At 30.9% G+C, this 18,686-nt stretch overlaps 1 protein-coding gene across 1 annotated transcript; it reads left to right on the top strand.

The window, feature by feature from the left end:
* On the top strand, positions 1–2,845 carry LOC145587594 (NDR1/HIN1-like protein 13). Its single transcript, XM_081644324.1, has 2 exons — positions 1–163; positions 1,573–2,845. Exon 2 carries the CDS (start codon positions 1,614–1,616, stop codon positions 2,496–2,498), a length of 885 nt encoding a protein of 294 aa, XP_081500450.1. The 5' UTR covers positions 1–163; positions 1,573–1,613; the 3' UTR covers positions 2,499–2,845.
* The last annotated feature ends 15,841 nt before the right edge of the window (positions 2,846–18,686 follow it).

Genomic DNA, 18,686 nt, shown 5'->3' with positions numbered 1-18,686 from the left:
CACCCATTTTCTCTCTCCTGCCGAATCAAATTGCAAGATTATTGTAAGAAATTTGGAAGATTATTTAGGTTGAAATTCATTTTCATCATCATCATCTTCCTTCAGAAAGCTCAATTTCAATTCGACGTTTGAAGTTTCGTTTGGATTGCATCAGATTTTTCAGGTTCGTCATCGCATTTGCTTTTATTTTGATTATTAATTGCATTTTCGTGATTATTTTCTGAATTTTTAATTTGGTTGTATGAATTCAATTTTTAATTTGAATTTTAATGTGATCATTGCTGGTTTTTTTTAGTGTTTATTTAGTCAACATTAAATTGTTAGTGGTTTTGAAGCTGATAATTCATTCAAATTTATTCATAAGTTTTTTTTCATGAATTTTTTGTAAGATTTAATTGATTTTGTAGAAAATTTATTTAAGTGTGTAATATTTGATCAACATTGTCAAATTTGTTGATTTGTAATCATTTTAAATAATTACAACTCAAATTTGTTGATGAAATTGGACAATCGTAAAAAGTATTACCGTACGAAAAAAGTTATTCATGTTAATTAAATTTGGGGAAAATTAATTGGTAACCTATTCAAAAGTGATTAATTTAGTAAGTGCCGAAAAACAGAGGATAAAAGCAGAGCAAGTGCAAGTGAGTCTATTGACTAATATACGTATTAGGAAGTAAGAAATGCGGGTTTTAATTGTAAAACAACCGGAATTAGTTATCGTTGTTATGTTTGAAATGTAAATTATCAACAGGACAATTATTTTAGGACGGAGGAATAATTTGTCTTCGTTATAATAACACAGACCGTTATTTAGGGACTGAAGGTATAAATTGCCTCTGATATAATTTAGATTCATTGACAAAGACAAATTGTCTAGGTGATGAAGCAAATTGAACTTGATCACCATAATGTTGCTTTCTCCACAATGTCTAAATAGATCTAAAGAATAAAGTTAATCAAATTTGATGAATACATTTACAAGTAATTTTAAGGCTAGATTGGTTTCGTATTATTTCATCAACAAAAACGAATACGATTTCCAAATAATTAAACTACCATTACGACTAATTGCGAATTGAGTAGCGTAGCACAACCTTCCTCGACCTGCTCCATAAATTGAGATGATGATATTGTCAAAAGAGACTAAGTCTTTATAAGTAGACATCATCCAACTGTAATCATCTTGCACAATTAGTCAAATAATTAGATAAATCTCCATACATTTTTTTCTTCGTTTCTTACGTTTTGGACTTCATCTCCACTTGTGCAACACTCCTAACAACCCCAAAAATTGTTTACTAATCTCTGTTTTTGACCATTTCAGTACATTAGCTGCTTAACATCACAATACTAAGAATATTATTGAATTGCACGCTCGTTTTCGTCGTTAAATAATATTTGGATCTTCTAGGAAATGAAGGATGATTGATGCAAATTAGCTTTTGTTGTGTGATAAGCATACATTATTTGATGTAAAAAAAAACTTTTAGGGTACTGAAAAGGCAATTCCAGCTCTTTGAACATGATGTACAATAATAACACTAACTGATAAAATTATTTTCTTTTCAGATACAAAATCTTCTCTGGCGACACTGGCGAGTGATAAAGAGATGACTGATCAACGAGTCTACCCAAGAGAATCACCACCAGATTCTGGTGAGCACTCGAATGCTAAGCTGATGGGGAATTCTAATGAACCTTCACCACCAGTATCAGGAGAGCATCAGAGGCATGGGAGGAACATGAGTCAAGATTCATTCGCCTCCTCTAAGATGAGTTATGGGTACGGTTATGGTCCTAACCCTGGAACTTACGTCGTGCAAATACCAAAGGATCAAGTATATCGCGTCCCACCACCAGAAAACGCACACAAATTCAAGCTCTACACCAAAAAGAAGGCTGGCCGAAAGGGGTGCAGACGTTGTTTTTGCTGCTTTTTCGCTGGAATACTCATCCTTGCTGCTCTACTCGCTGTCACCGGTGCAGTTTTATACCTTGTCTACAAACCTAAGGCTCCTAGCTACTCCATTGAGAGTGTGCACGTTAAAGGAGTCAACCTCTCAACAATCGCGACATCCTCAACCATTACTCCGGTGTTTAATGTAACGTTGAAGTCCACGAATAACAACGGTAAAATCGGAATATACTATGAGCAAGGGAGCTTGATTAAGATTTACCATGATGGGTTAAATCTATGTAATGGTAAACTGCCAGCCTTTTACCAGCCCCCTAAAAGTTCAACGGTATTTTCAACAAAGTTAACGGGGGCTGGGATCGTGTTGTCCAAGTCAGCACGCGACAAACTGCTCACACAACAAAAGGATGGTAAGGTACCATTAGACATTAACGTTAAGGTCCCTGTTAAGATCAAGATTGGATCCATTAAGACATGGACTATCAACATCGAGGTTTCGTGTGATGTAACGGTTAACGCGTTAGCCACGAATGCCAAGGTTGTATCAAAGAAGTGTAAGGTTAACGCCAAGCCATGGTAATGTGGGTGAGATTGTACCCTAATTGACAAGAGCTCTTTCAGGCGTAATTGATGGTTTTGGTGGGACCTAATCGAAATTGATTGACAAGAAGAGGATGACAAATTATGGACTGGCCTTCTTTTAATCCTTAGCTTGTGTTATTTTATTCTTTGTAAAACATTTTTTGGGAAAACTTTGTTGTTAAATATTTGATGTTTATACTAATGAATTTATGCATTACAAAAATTGAGGGGGGGTGTTTTCTCAAGTGAAGATGGAAAACAAGAAAGGCGAAGTAGTAGAGTTATACAAAATTTGAGGACATATGTAGTATAATTTATGCAATAAATGACAATGTTTGTCATGAATTATGAAGATTTGATTCCGTTTTTGTTGTTTACATTTCTCATTCCACCTAGCATTTCATACAACTGTATAAAAATAGAAAAAGAATTATCAGTTACACTTTTATTGAAGCCTTCCTTCAATCCCTCGGAAAATACTTTAAATAAAATACATTCAAATAAGCATTATGTCGCCTAAAACCTAGCTAATTCGAGCAGTTTGTGCGGATTCATCCTTCTATTCTGTCTAATAGGATTTCGACTTCAACAAGCTAAATTAGTAAGGTAAGGTGTTTGATACTTCCTCCTTTTTTTCTCAGTTGACACTGTTTGGTTTTTACACTATTCACATAACACGCTTTGACTCGGTTTTGAAGTTTATAGATACGATAAAACATATTCATGTGGGATCTTGTTTGAATCGTTTCAATGTATATTTTATTAATATCCACTTTTTTTTATAATTTTACAATGTTGATAATTAGAGATATTAATCATTAAAAACATGCGTTGGCAAGCGTGATAATAAAAATGTATCCATTAAAAAAAAACAGACGAAGTATTTAACTATAATTTTGGGGGGGAGATTTTCCATTTGGTACCATTGTACTTTGGGTTTTTTTAAATTGATATCCAATTTCATTTTGGATTCCACATGGTACCTTTATACTTTTAATTTATTCTCTACATTAACTTTCTATCAAATTTGTTTTTATTCTTCGATGTTGGTGCCACAAAAATTGCTCGGTTAAGGTTTTAAGGGATGCTTAAATCGTTAAATTCTAAATTTGAGGTCGAAACTAGCAAAAAAAAACTTTAAAATGTCTTGGTTTATGTGCAAGAAAAATGACTTAATCTGCATAATTTGATTTGTTTCGCGCAAAAAACAAATGTCTAGTTAAAGTTTTGGAGGTCATTATGATCTTTAAGGATCAAATTTTGAAGTTGAAATTAGAAAAAAAAAAAAAAAAAAAAAAAGAAAGCGTTTTGTGTGAGACTGGGCTCTTAATCAAAAGGGCGCGCGCCTGAGATACCCGACCAAAGCCCGCGCCCAATTTTATAAAATGTGTGAATTTTTTATCATTTATCATTTTCCTCAAATTTCGAGCGCCGTCATTTTCTATCAAAATTGCGAACGCATTAATTTCGCGAAACTAAGAACTCCTTCATTTACTCAAATTTCAGAGCATTCAAATCTTCAAATTTCAGAAAATTCAAATCACAAAAATGGAGAAATCAAACAACAGAATGATAATTGAAGAAGAATCTGATTCACCTATAGAATCAATTTCGTGCTCAATTACTGCTGAAAAAGGTACAATTTATTTCAATTTAATTTCATAATTTCAGATCGTACTTAATTTCAGATTGTATTTAATTTCAGATTATACTTAATTTCATATCGTACTTAATTTCAGATTGTATTTAATTTCAGATTATACTTAATTTCAGATCATATTTAGTTCATAATCAACTTCGAGTTTATAAATTTTCGCAAAGAATTAATTCAATTTTGGATGCAATTTAAATTTGCATACAATCAATTTCGACTTATAATTTGCATGCAATGTTAATTTAATTTTAGATTGTATTTAATTTCGAGTTAATTTCGACTTATAATTTGCAACCAAGGCTAATTTCTTTTCAGATTGTTGTTAATTTCGACTTATAATGAATGAATGCAGCATATAATGTAATTATAGAAGAGAACACCAATCAAGAAAGAGATGATGAAGAAAGAGATGAAGATGCTGCAAATATAATAGGTATGTTTGTTTGAAAATTATAAATATTAGAAGATTTATGCAGTGTTAAAATAATCTAAGTCCTGAGTAAAGCATACCAATTGATGAGCAATATTAGCTTAAACCTGATTAAAAATAATTAGATTCCTGAGTAATACCTAACATAAATTGTCTAATTCCTCATTAAAACATGCAAATTCCTGAGACTTTGACTTTCAAAAAACAGTTTAATTCCTGAGAAAAATATTTTAATGCTTACAAAAACAGAGTAATACCTGACATATATAATGTAATTCCTGACTAAAAGATAAATGAAGAACAATGCGTTTAGGGTAAGAATAAATGACTCTCAACCAACTATATTAAATATTTTACCTACTCAACCAACTAATAATTAAATGCTCTGTAATTATAATGATGTTATTGCTGAAAATAAATTCCTGACAGTATAACTATAATTCCTGATATGTAAAATCTAATTTCTAACTGTATATCTTTAATTCCTTACAAACTATCTGAAGTGATATATTTCTTGAGTTAAATATTCTAATTCCTGACTGACATTTTATAATTTCTTACACCAAAAATATTTTAATTCTTGACTTTTGTATAATTTATATTTACTTTTGCTGCAGATTATTACAAATATGACAAGGATGAAAACATAAGTAGATGTTTAGCAGGTTATATAGTATCAGACTATAATGATGGATATTTTTTATACAAAGCTCATTCAAGATCTGTTGGTTTCAACGTTAGAAAATCAACAAAGAGAAGAGATAATAATAATACTATATGAGTTTTATTTTAGATGTTCTAAGGAAGGACAGTCGAAGGGTAAAATGAAGATTGCAGGTGAACAAAATTCAGTAGAAATACCCATATTGGGTAAAACTGATGAAAGAAAGAGAAAAGAAAGCGAAGTAAATGAGACAAGAACTGAATGCAAAGCTCATATTCGTTTCAAGAAAAATGCAGAAGGTAGATTTGCTGTTCTTACACATGAGTTGGAACATAATCATGAATTGGTAATAACAGTTCAACGACATCGTCTAAGATTAAAAAGGCAAATATCAGCTCCAATGGATGAGCTAATTGAGAGTGGTATTCAACCAATGGATGCTTATAATTATATAAGCAATGAAGCTGGAGGAGAAGAATGTGTAGGTCATACTAAGAGAGATCACCTTAACTATGTATCAAGGGTGAAAATGAGTATGGTTGAAGGTGGAGACATGCAGAATGTATTAGACACCCTTCAAGAAAGAGCAGATCAAGATCCTTCATTCTTTTATAGACTGAAATTTGGAGAAGAAAATAATGTTGTGAGCTATTTTTGGCGTGACTCTCAAATGCTTGAAGATTTCAAAGCTTATGGTGATGTTTTAATCTTCGATACAACATACAGAACAAATAAATATGGGTTGATATGTGCTCCATTTGTTGGTATAAACAATCACTGGAGAACAACAATGTTTGGATGTGCATTCATAACTGATGAAAAGACTGAAACATTTGTTTGGTTGCTTTCAATTTTCAAAAGGTCAATGTGTGGAATTGAACCAAAATCAATTTTCACTGATCAAGATCTTGCAATGAGCAACGCCATACCAGAGGTAAGCAGTTTTAGCTTCATAATATTTGTGTTGTATAATTTAATATGTGATTTGTATTCTATAATTTAATGTAGGTTAATTCCTGACAAAAATAATATAATTCCTGTGAAAAATAATGCAATAACTGACTAAGATATTAATGATAGATTTAAATTTATTAATTCCTGACTTCAAACTTTTTAATCATGATGAAGGCAATCTTATTCCTGATAATAAAGTTTTATATCCTGACAAAAGTAATCTAATACCTGAATGAAACTATCTTATTATCAATTTAAAATGTATTTACTTACAAACTAAAATCGACTAATGCCTAACATAAAAGAAACTATATCTGACTAATAATGTCTAATTCTTATTTAAAAATGTTAAATCCAAAACTCTAATTATTCACAACCAATCTAAATAAACTCTAAAACTATTTAATTACTGACTAAAATATAGTTATAGCTGACAAAAATAGATTAATGCCTGACAAGAATTATCTAATATCTGACTATAAAATACTAATATCTGACTTGAATATTATAATCTTTAACAAAACTACAACAAAAATAAATTCTGACAAATATAATATAACTCCTGCCCTAAATAATCTAACACCTGACTAAAAGGATAATAATCCTGAAATAAATAATATTATTCCTGATTAAAAATGTAACACCCCGACCCCAAACAAATTAGGGAGGGGCCTATTGTCACGAAATGCGCATCGAGGGCCAACAACTATCCCCACAGACCAACACAAGTCCTTCCGGCGCATTTTGTCCTCACTCATGCGCACCCCGGGAAAACTTCCCAGGAGGTCACCCATCCCAAGACTACTCCCAACCAAGCACGCTTAACTATGGAGTATTCTTAGAATATGAGCTTCCTAAAAGGAAGATACATCTTGTTGATATGAGTAGTATATCAAACTCCTTTGAAGCAATCATGAGGGGTATTACAAAATATATATATATATATATATATATATATATATATATATATATATATATATATATATATATATATATATATATATATATATATATATATATATATATATATATATATAGTTACAAAAATAAGTTAATTTCTAGTTAAATTAGTATAATTCCTGACTAAAATGTACTTATTCCTCATTATATTCATATAATTTCTTATTGAAAGAATTTTATTCCTAGTTGAGGTAATTTATTTCCTGAGTAAAATAATATAACATAGTCTAATTGAGGGGTGTTTTTCCATTCACCAGCATTATGCAACAAAAAAGAATAAACAATAAAAAGACACAGAATATAAACCAAAACCAAAATTAAGTCAAAATCAGTACTTTAATTTCTTCATTACATTAATGATTGTCAAATAAGTACATTAACACTTTGTCATACTGGTGACATTGCCTTACAAAAGCAAAAGAACAATGTCACACTAAACTATGACAAGAGCAAAAAATTCCATGCATTAATTACTTAGAGTCAGTTACTATACAAAAGACTACCCTCTAGTTAAGCAAAAACCAACTAACAGGGTAATTAACCTAGCACTATCTACATCACTACTCTAGCCTAATCTTCTTCTGTTGCCCACCAGGTTGAATAGCTTCCTCCCTCTTCCTTTTCTTACTCCACATGTCTTCCTCATCCCTAAATAGCCCAATCCTGAACCATTGAATTACTCAGCCCAATCCTGAACCATTGAATTATGAAAGCCATACCCATTATGCCTCATAATATCAGTTGCAATCCACCACCTTTCACTGGCCTGTCTAGCTCTAACAACATCAGGAATCCAGGCTTTCCAAAACCACAGATCATTCCAATGCTTACACACGCAATTGCACATCGCTTGGGCTCGAGGGGTGCACTTAGGAAAGATATACATACATAAGATTTCAGGAACAGATAAAGCATGTGGGGCATCCTCTAGAGCAGCCATGTAGTGAGGGTCGTCTACTGGGTCCATTCACCCTAACAAAACACCCAATAATCATGGTGTTAACACAACCACAATTTAAAATAATTCAAACCAAAAAATACTCTGTTTTAAAAAATACTAACAATGAACATCAACCAATTCTAAGCATCAAATTACTTGAGTAACAAAGCCGAAAATTCGATCAGAACTAACCAAATACATATATTCCACACATTATAACAGTTTTTGTATGACTATAGAAAAAAACTGATGATCAACATAGCACTCTAAACCCTACAATACCAATAATATTTTCAACTTAATTTCAATAATAAAACAATAAAAATAATAGAGAAAACAATGTACCTTGCAATTTTGTTGAATTTGAATAGAAATTGAATAAGAAAATACTAAATCGCCTTTGTTGAAGCTCTGGAGATGGATGGTTTTTTTAAAGTACAGAAGAGAAATATGAAAGGGTGGATAGATTTTTTGGAAAAAATGATTTTTATAATACTCAATTAACTTAAATCAATCATTTTTGCGCGCTTCCCCAAGTAATTTTATTCTCAATCAATCAATTCATCATTTCCTAACTGTTAATTTGTCCACGTATTATATTTAGCCCTAATATAAAATATTTTAATATAAGGAATTTAGTCTAATTTAATTTCTGACAAAAATAAACCATTACATGAGAATTTAAATCTAATTCCCGACTAAAATATACTAATTTTTCACCAAAAACTATTTAAGCCTGACTATCATAATTTAGTACCTGAAAAAAAAAAAAAAAAAACCAATACATGACTAAAATAATGTAATTCATAAATCAAACATTCCAATTTAAACTCAAAAAAATATACACTAACAAAACAAAATAAAATTAAAGTATGATACTAAATAAATACTAAGTAATGTATAGGCTACATATTTCATATATTTGATAATCAATTCAGCGAAATGAAGAATTATATCATAAAATATAATATATTGGAAATTTTAATTATTACATATCATTTTTTTCATATATTTTAATGATATTGATTGAGCTTAGAACTTAAGAGAGAGAGAGAGGAAAAAAAAAAAAGAACCCTAGAATCTTAATCTTCTTCTTGAGATTTTAAACTTGTTTTTTCTTTTGATCTTCTTTTTCTTCTTTCTATTCCTTCTTTTGTTGATCTTCCTCTTTCTTTTTTTGTTTTGTGCTTCCTAGAATTTTTCCTGCGCCCTCTTTATCTGATATAAGTTATCTAATATCTGAGTAAAACTTGCTAATTTCTGACTTTTAGAATGTTATGCCTGACTAAAATACACCAATACCTTAGATGAGTTTTCTAATATCTGACTATAGCATGCTAATTCCTGGCTAATAATATCTAATTCTTGATTATAATAATCTTATTTCTGGCTTAATATATTAAATGCAAAACTGCAACTATTCACATCATGAATTGACTATTTAACATCTAATAATATCTGATATAAGTTATCTAATATCTGAGTAAAACTTGCTAATTTCTGACTTTTAGAATGTTATGCCTGACTAAAATACACCAATACATTAGATGAATTATCTAATATCTGACTATAGCATGCTAATTCCTGGCTAATAATATCTAATTCCTGATTATAATAATCTTATTTCTGACTTAAAAATGTTAAATGCAAAACTCTAAGTATTCACATCATGGTATAGCATTATGCATAGTGAAACATCCATATCCATACCTAACAAAGAGCAAAACAAGAACAACATTCACAATAATGTACAGTATAGTTAAGAATATGAAGGAAAGTAAAAAACAAATAAGTAATCAAGACAATTTCATTGACATTTATCAACATTTCAATTAATTTCCAAAATAGTTGTCAAGGATGTGACAAAGTGTTACAAAAAACAACCTCACAATGTCACACCATCCTTTGACAACAACATTACTTCCTAGCTCAAAGCAAAAACTGATACACTCCACAATGTCATCACTATGTACATCCAAATCAACCCAAAATATAAGTACTACCCTAAAGCTTAACAACCACCAAAAACTACCCTGTCCAACCCCAACTTACAACCTAGTTCTCCCCAAACAACAGAGGGAAACCATCACAATAAGGTGACCAATCCTCATTGATATAAGCCCAGAAATCCTTCCCTTCATTGTTGACAAGATCATCAATAACCCATGTGTGGTAGCTATTGGTTTGGTTGTAATGGCGCCAAGGGATAAATGCACAATCAACTATCATCCTCCTCCAATCTTGACAGACCAAAAAGGCAATTTTTTGCTCAAAAAAGTTTAGTTTAGAGAAAACATGGAGAACCATTATATGCTCCATGCCCAGAATAGGGTTGGTTTCCTCTAACCCGAACCGAATCACTCTCCTCCACCTCCTACAAACATTCGCTACTGAATATCTTCCTGCTGGATTAAGTCTAGGAAAAACATGGACAACAAGGATATCCTCCAACGATAACAAAGGGTGTGCATCCTCTAGACCGTCCATTATCTCCTACAATCACCAAACATACATATTTCAAACAAATACACGTTAATGAATCAATTACCAAACAAATAAACATAATCCAGACACAAACAAACTTATTTAACACCCAAATTCAAACAATCAAATAGTAATTCTAAAAGAAAAGTTTAAACCCTAAAATTTAATTGCTACTAGTTCAAAAACAACCACAATTTAAGATAAAGAAAGTTGCCTTAATTTTGTTGAAGAATCAAGTTAGAATTATTTCCTTGATCAACCTAGACCGCACAAAAAATTCGAGAGAGAATGAGGGTTTAATAGAAGAACAGAGTATGAAATGAAAAGGCGGGAGACGACCTCTCACTTACCCCTATAAAAAAATGCTTCTGGCTTTCCAATTTTCCTCGCACACGTGTCTCTTTCTGGAAGGTCGCCAATTAAATCAGTCAGAAAATGCTTTTAGGGGTTTAAATTTTTTTAGGGGTCTAAGTTTTTTTAGATGATATAAGTTTTTTAATTGTACCAACTAATATTATCTTATTCCTAACCTATATTATGTTAAACCTGATTAAAAAAACTATTTAAACCTGACTAAATATTGTAATGTTTAATTCCTGACCTACATTATGTTAAACTTAAAAATGTTAAATCCAAAACTCTAAGTCCGAGAATATTTAATTCCTGACTAAAATATTGTTATGACTGACAAAAATAGATTAATACCTAACATGAATTATCTAATATCTGACTATAAAATGCTAATATCTAACTTAGATGTTAAAATCCCTTTCAAAAATACAATACCTGACTTAGATTCTCTAATTCATGACTAAAAATTGCTAATTCCTGATCAATGTAATTTAATTCCTAATCATAATAATCATATTTCTGATTTAAAAATGTTAAAAAGTGAAGAAAATAATCAAATTGTTCTATTATTGTTGCAGGTGTATCCAAATTCAAGACATAGACTGTGTCTATGGCATTTGCAAAAGAATTTTGTATCACACTTTGGAACTCTAACAAACAATCCTGAATTCAAGAATATGTTTCACAAGTGCTTAAGTGGCTGTGATTCAAAATCTGAATTTGAAGATTGCTGGAACAAGATGGTTCAAAAGCATGGATTAGAAAAAAAAAGAATGGTTTGATAGGTTATTCGGGCTACGAGAAAAATGGTGCACAACATTGAGCAAGGATATTTTCTCTGTTGGAATTCTTTCATCTCAAAGAGTAGAAGTAACAAACAGAGCAATTTCATTTAAGGTAAACAGAACCACTAAACTTTTGGAGTTCTTTCACATATTTGAAGCTACTATAGGAAGATGGAGAAGCACTGAAAAGAGTGACAACTTCAGATGCACTACTGAGAAACCAAAAACAACAACAAAAATAATAAAACATGCTGCTGAAATTTATACTCTAAACTTATACAAGGATTTTAAGTTGGAATTTGACACAAGTCTAGGAGCATATGCAAGAGAAAAGCCAACTTCAATGCATTATGTCAAATTCTTTGATGTTTCTCTTGAAGAAGATTATAAGCACACCTATCAAGTCATATATCACTGTCAAAACAATGAGTTTCTGTGTTCTTGTATGTGCTTCACAGAAACCGGATTGCTGTGCTTTCACATGCTTAAGATAATGCAAATGTACAACATACATGCTATACCAGAGAGATACGTTCTGAAACGTTGGACAAAGCTTGCTAAATCAATGATATCTCAAGTGTTGCTTCGCCCCGCCCGGCCGGGCGCGCCTTCGGGCGGAGCTCTTAGGCTTCACGGCTATCTCCTTGGGCCTCCGAACTTGGCCCAATTGCCTTGTATTTCCAAAACTGAGCCCTTAATCACCGATTTGCTACCTCCAATCGGTCTTCGGCTATCGAAAGTGGTCGCGGCCTTCTAACGCTCGTAGTTGCTCCTCAAAAATCCGGGAAAATGCTCCAAGTACGCAAATTCCTACAAAACTCAAGCAAAACTACAAAAACACTGAAAAACACAAATTAGTAATAAAAGTGGCTCGAAGGAGCCAAAAACACTACTAATTACGACCAAGGGACGGGGGTAAATATATATATAAAATGAACACATCACTAGTCCAGTGTACTTTTGCATACACATTAATGCAAAAAGCCCACAATCAATTTTCGGTGCTCGTCTTCCAAGAAAAAGATGGAGTATTCCATGGAAAATTAGTAACCTTTTCCGCTAATGGATGTTCATTCTTTTGCAAATAAATGAAAACAACTCTAATCTGTATATATATATATATATATATATATATATATATATATATATATATATATATATATATATATATATATATATATATATATATATATATATATAAGCATCTAAAAGTGTAATTTTCAATAAACAGAATGAGATAGTTCGTTTACTAAACCTTACCAAATATTTATCTATTCCATTCAAATGACTTCGACCAATATCAATCCTGCTATTTATCCAATCTATACGTGGAGTTATACCAGGAATAAAATTGAAAACCATCAGAGTATAATGATTATTGTGCCAAATGGGAAAGGTTATCTGCAAAACAAAAAAACAAAATAAGTTAAACTATTATATCTTATATACCAATACATGATATAATTCATCTAATATCTGACTAAAACTTCCCAATTTCTGACTTTTATATTGTTATTCCTGACTAAATACAACGTTACAGGAGATGAATTATCTAATACCTGACTAAAGCATGATAATTCCTGAAGAATAATATCTAATTCCTGATTTTAATAATCTAATTCCTGAATAAATATTGTAATGTTTGATTCCTGCCGTATATTATGTTAAACTTCAAAATCTTAAATCCAAAACTCTAACTGTAAGACTGTTTAATTCCTGAAGAAAATATTGTTATGCCTGACAAAAATAGATTAATACCTGACATAAGTTATCTAATATCTGACTATAAAATGTTTATATCTGAGTTAGATGTTATAATCCCTTACTAAAACTTTCTAATTCCTGATCAATATAATTTAATTCCTGATTATAATAATCATATTTCTGACTTAAATTGATATGCGTGAAAAAATACAACAATACCTGAGATGTTTTCTCTAATGTCTGACTAAAGCATAGTAAAACCTGACTAATAATATCTTATTCCTGATCATAATAATCGAATTCCTGACTAAATATTGTAATGTTTGATTCCTGACCTATATTATGTTAAAATTAAAAATGTTAAATCCAAAACTCTAACACTAAGACTGTTTAATTCCTGAAGAAAATATTGTTATACATGACAAAAATAAATTAATACCTGACTACAAAAGCTAGTAGCTGAAAATAAAAATATATTACCTGAGTAAAACAAGAAATAAAGTTAAAAACTTACCAACTCTACTTCAGCTATGTTGAGCGTTGGAAATCGTTTAACCCACTTATCAATGGAAACATAAACATCATGAGAATCATGTTTTTTCAATTCTAAATCAAGCTCCTTTTTTTATCAATTGATCCCTAAACTTTGCATATTCTTCTGGATCATTTTTCAAAGAATTCAAATTTTTTTCCTGTTCTTTGATGTACTTCACTTCTTTTTTATATTTTTCTCTCTTTGTTATATATCTCTGTATAGTCTCCTACAATACAAAAAAATTAAAAAATATATTATGTTATATACATAAAAATTCAAATGATAATAAGTAAAGAAAAAGAAAAAACTTACAGCAACTCCAGTATGAAAAACAAATCTTTTGTACTGAAAAATATCTCTGTCAGTTATTTTGCTCTCTTCAATATTCAGCACAGAAGCCCAAGCATCATGAATAGCACTATTAACCCAGATAGAGGGACGCAGTGAACAGAACTCCTCTTTTACCAAAATAATATCGCTTTGGGAAATATCTTCAGTGGCAAATTGACAGATAACAGTACCAGTATCTTCCACATACCGGCTGTTGTTACGCGACTTAACTCCCTCATCTTCTCCTGTAGGATCTAACTCTTTCTCCTCGTCATATTTCCTAAAAAAGAGGAAGTCACACATATATCTTTCATGCTCACCTAAATTTTTCAAATACAGAGGCTTATTTTCCTGCAAACTCCTAGAGACAAGAATTTCTCGATTTTGAATCGGAATCTTATCAATAGGCGGATATACCCAATCTGAATCACCAGCTTCTTCCAAATTAGCCTGAAATTCCAACTGTTGTTTATCTCTTAAATATTGCCATCTCTCAACCCTTTTTTCAGCATATGTATTAGCAGCAATAAAGGTAGTTTCAGGTGGATCATTTGCACCAGTAGAAATTTTGTCTACATCAATTAACTGAATGTGTGTTTTAGGAGGTTGAATTCCTATTCCATAAGCTCATCTTGAGACAAATCAGCAGCAATAGGAGGAGTAAGAGTTTTATCTATTAAAATTAGGTCAGCATTACGAGCAGTAGGAGATTCTAAAACTGCATTTGGAACATATTCCTTTGCAACAGACTCCTTTGCAACATATTTACTTCTCATTAATCTAAAACTGTAATTGTATCTCTAGGCTGAGTTTTCTGCAAGAAAAATAAAATGTATTAAAATCAAACAAAAGTAATCTAAATCCAAACAATAATAACCTATATAAATATAATATGAATCGTGAATTAAAAATTCTTATTACAGATAAAGGTAATCTAATAGCTGAATGAATACATCTTTTTCCTGATAAAAAACGTATTGTAATAAGAATACTTTAATCAGGAATTATAATTACTTTTAAAAATAAGTTAATTTCTGATAAAAAAGTTATAATTCCTGACTAAAGTATTCTTATTACAGAGAAAAAAAAATCTAATATCTGACAAGAACAACTTTATTCCTGATTGAAATAATTTAGTTCCTAATAAAAATAATTTAATTCCTGCCCAAACTGATCTAATACCTGCCTAAAATATTCTTAAACCTGATATATTTAATCTAATTTCTAACTCTATTGCTTTCAGGCATATTTTAATTCATGACAAAAATATTTAAATTGCTGACAAAACTTATATAATAAATGAAAAAAAAAAATCTAAATCCTGACAATAACAAACAAACAAATTTATGATAAAATGAATTTAATTCATGACAAAATAAATCTAATTTCTGACCAAAATACTTTAATTCATGAAAAAAATAACATAAAAAATTACATGATGCACCTCATCAATAGGTAAATGATGTTCTTCTGTAACTTTACTATGTATTACATCATCAGATTTAGTAAAAACCTAAAAACATATGTATAACAAAAATAAAAAAATATATACATTTATTTATATAAAATATCAAATTTAAATACAATAATTATTTTAATAAATTATTTAAATAAAATACAGATATTAGACCTTAGATGTGCTGTCATCATTCTTGTCATTTTTTCTTTCTTTTTCATTAGTTACTGGAACTTCTTCTTCTTCAGTAACTTCGGCATTTTGTTCTTGGTATGGTAGTAAAGAAGATTGAGGAGAAGGAGGAGTAGGAGTAATTAATTGAAACTTTGGCATAGAATCAACTCCTGTGGAAAAACTCTTACCTTCTTGCACAACCCTAGCCTGATTATCATTCAAACCAGCAGAATAAAATTCATTGAGTCCCCTGGCTTTCCTTGGTGTTTAAGGAGGTGATGTTGAGGTTTCTAATGATCCTGTAACCAGCTCATGACCAACCATGGTTGTAGAACCAAGAACACCCTCCCCACCAACTAAGCTAACCATATTTTCTGATGGTGCTGTGCCAGGTTCAGAATATACAGCACCAGCTTCTACACCAGTCAAGATGTTGCCTTCATCTGTATTTTTCTCTGGTATATATTCAGGCATACCACTTTCAGGTATATCAGTTTCTTCTTCTACATTGAATTCTTTTACTTTATTAGCATCCTCTAAATTATCTCTTTCAGGTATATCTTGACTTTGGTCTTTCTCCAAATCAAGATCAGCAATAACATTATTCACCTATGTAAAATCAATATTAATGTCAAACACAAATCTTAAATTAATTTCATATATAAAATGATGATAATGGTAATTAAACTTACAATTTCATCAGGCTTAAGCTTAAAATCAAAATTATCCAAATCAGTGGCCAACTTTTGCTCTGCATAGCAGCTAACACTATTTCATCAATTTTTGTTAAGAATTGAGGATTATAATATACATCATCTTCTCCTTGAGATTGAGATTCTTGTGAAGTTTTTATTGCTTCATCCTTCAAATCAATAGCAAAGTGAATTTGGTTCTCTGATACGATCTTCAAGTCACGACCAAATTTCATCATTTTCTTCTTCACAGCCTGATAAAAAAAAGAATAAAGAGTGAATGAGTAAAATTTAATAAAATATCCTACCTACAAGGGAATTACAACATTCTAATTCCTGATAAAAGTAATATAATTTCTGACTAAAACAATATTATTCCTGAATGAAATAATTTATTTCCTGACTAAAAGAATTCATTCTTGACTAAAATTATCATATTCCTGACTACCATTGTGTTATTCCTGATAAAAGTAATCTAATTTCTGACAGAAATAATGTTGTTCCTAATTGAGATATAACTTATTTCCTGATTAAAATAATTTCATTCCTGACCATAATTATTATATTCCTAATATAAGTAATCTAATTTCTGAGTGACAATATTAATGCTGATTGAGATAATTTATTTCCTGATATTAAATTTCTTACTCCTGATAAAACTAAACTAATATCTGACTGCAATTAATCCTCATTCATATTATATTCTATTTTATATTAATCACTTAATTCTTGACAAAAAGAGTTAGTACATAACAACAACTTATTCAGTATGAATTCTTGAAGAAAAAACTTTACAAAATTAATAAAAAGATGAGATTTTAAACTTACATCAATATCCATTTTATCAATCTCATCATCAGTGGGGTACTCTTTAGGAATCCTGTACATTACATATCTAGCTTTGTCATCTTCAACTTTTCAAATCAATGGTAGCAGATTGTACAACCTAACCTTCCTTATTTTCACTAGAATCTTCATCACCAGTATCTTCAAGTTTAAACTCAATGCTATCCAACTGAAAAGATTTTAGAAGCTCTTGGTCACTTTTCCCAGCATACTGTAATGGTAATGTCTGAGGATACAATTTCACAGTACCGTAATCGATATTTTCAGCAACGGCTTTAATTCTCTCATTCAGACTTTCACAAGACCAATTCATTACAAATGGCTTCCTATCTAAAGTGGTCCCAAACTCAAACTTTTGCAAAAAAACAATTACAAATGCAACCAGACAGCCATTTACTTGTTTTGATTTAGTTTTCAATACCTCTCCTGCCTTCTTCTTCAAAACAAAAGCCTGAAAGTCTGCTATTGAATCTCATAACCAATCCATCACATAACCAGCCCAATTGTAAGTCTTTATGAAACGTACATCTTCCAAAGACTTGATGATGTTAAAATTTGGGGACTTATCACCAATTGGAGCCAAAAAAGTAGATACAGCAAACATAACAAAGAGTCTCTTGAATTCATAACCTCCCTCTCTATATTTCTCAAACAATGTTTGATAAGTAAGAAAATTGACATATGTCTTCTTCTTCTTACTTTGAACTGCTCTTTGAAAACCTTTTTCAGATTCATCACCAGTTTTCCTCTTCTTTTTCTTGTTAGTTTCAGAGTCATTTCTTTTTTCCGATTCATCTTCTATATCCAAACACAAAAACTTCCTCCACTCTAACTTCAAATTGTCATTACGATTAAACGGAAGTGTCGCACCGTTTTAAAAGTGTTTTAATTGAAAAAAAAAAGTAAAAATTTTCTTTTGCTGCTCACGAGGGGCTACCCCCCCCCCCCCCCCCCCCCCCCCCACCACCAAAAAAAAAATAAAGAAAAAAACAAAAAAAGAGTTAGTAATTAATTGTTTGGTAAATAGTTGCTTATTTACAATTCTCAGATTTTTAACATTTTCTAAATTATAAGAGAAGATCTACAACATCTGGGATTTAGAGCAATATATGGGCATTGCACTTAATTTTCAGCCACTGGGCGGCCAAAACAACCCAAAAATTCATAGTAAGAGATGAATCCAATGACAGATCTATATACTGACCATTTTGCTTATACTAAACCTAC

The sequence above is a fragment of the Chenopodium album genome, chromosome 17 (genome assembly GCF_948465745.1).
Source record: "Chenopodium album chromosome 17, dcCheAlbu1.1, whole genome shotgun sequence".
NCBI classification, from domain to species: Eukaryota; Viridiplantae; Streptophyta; class Magnoliopsida; order Caryophyllales; family Amaranthaceae; genus Chenopodium; species Chenopodium album.
This window is presented reverse-complemented; position numbering and strand designations above follow the sequence as displayed.

What these genes read in the sequence shown, in the direction of transcription:
- LOC145587594 (XM_081644324.1), top strand. Translation starts at nt 1,614, where the DNA reads ATGACTGATCAACGAGTCTACCCAAGAGAATCACCACCAGATTCTGGT.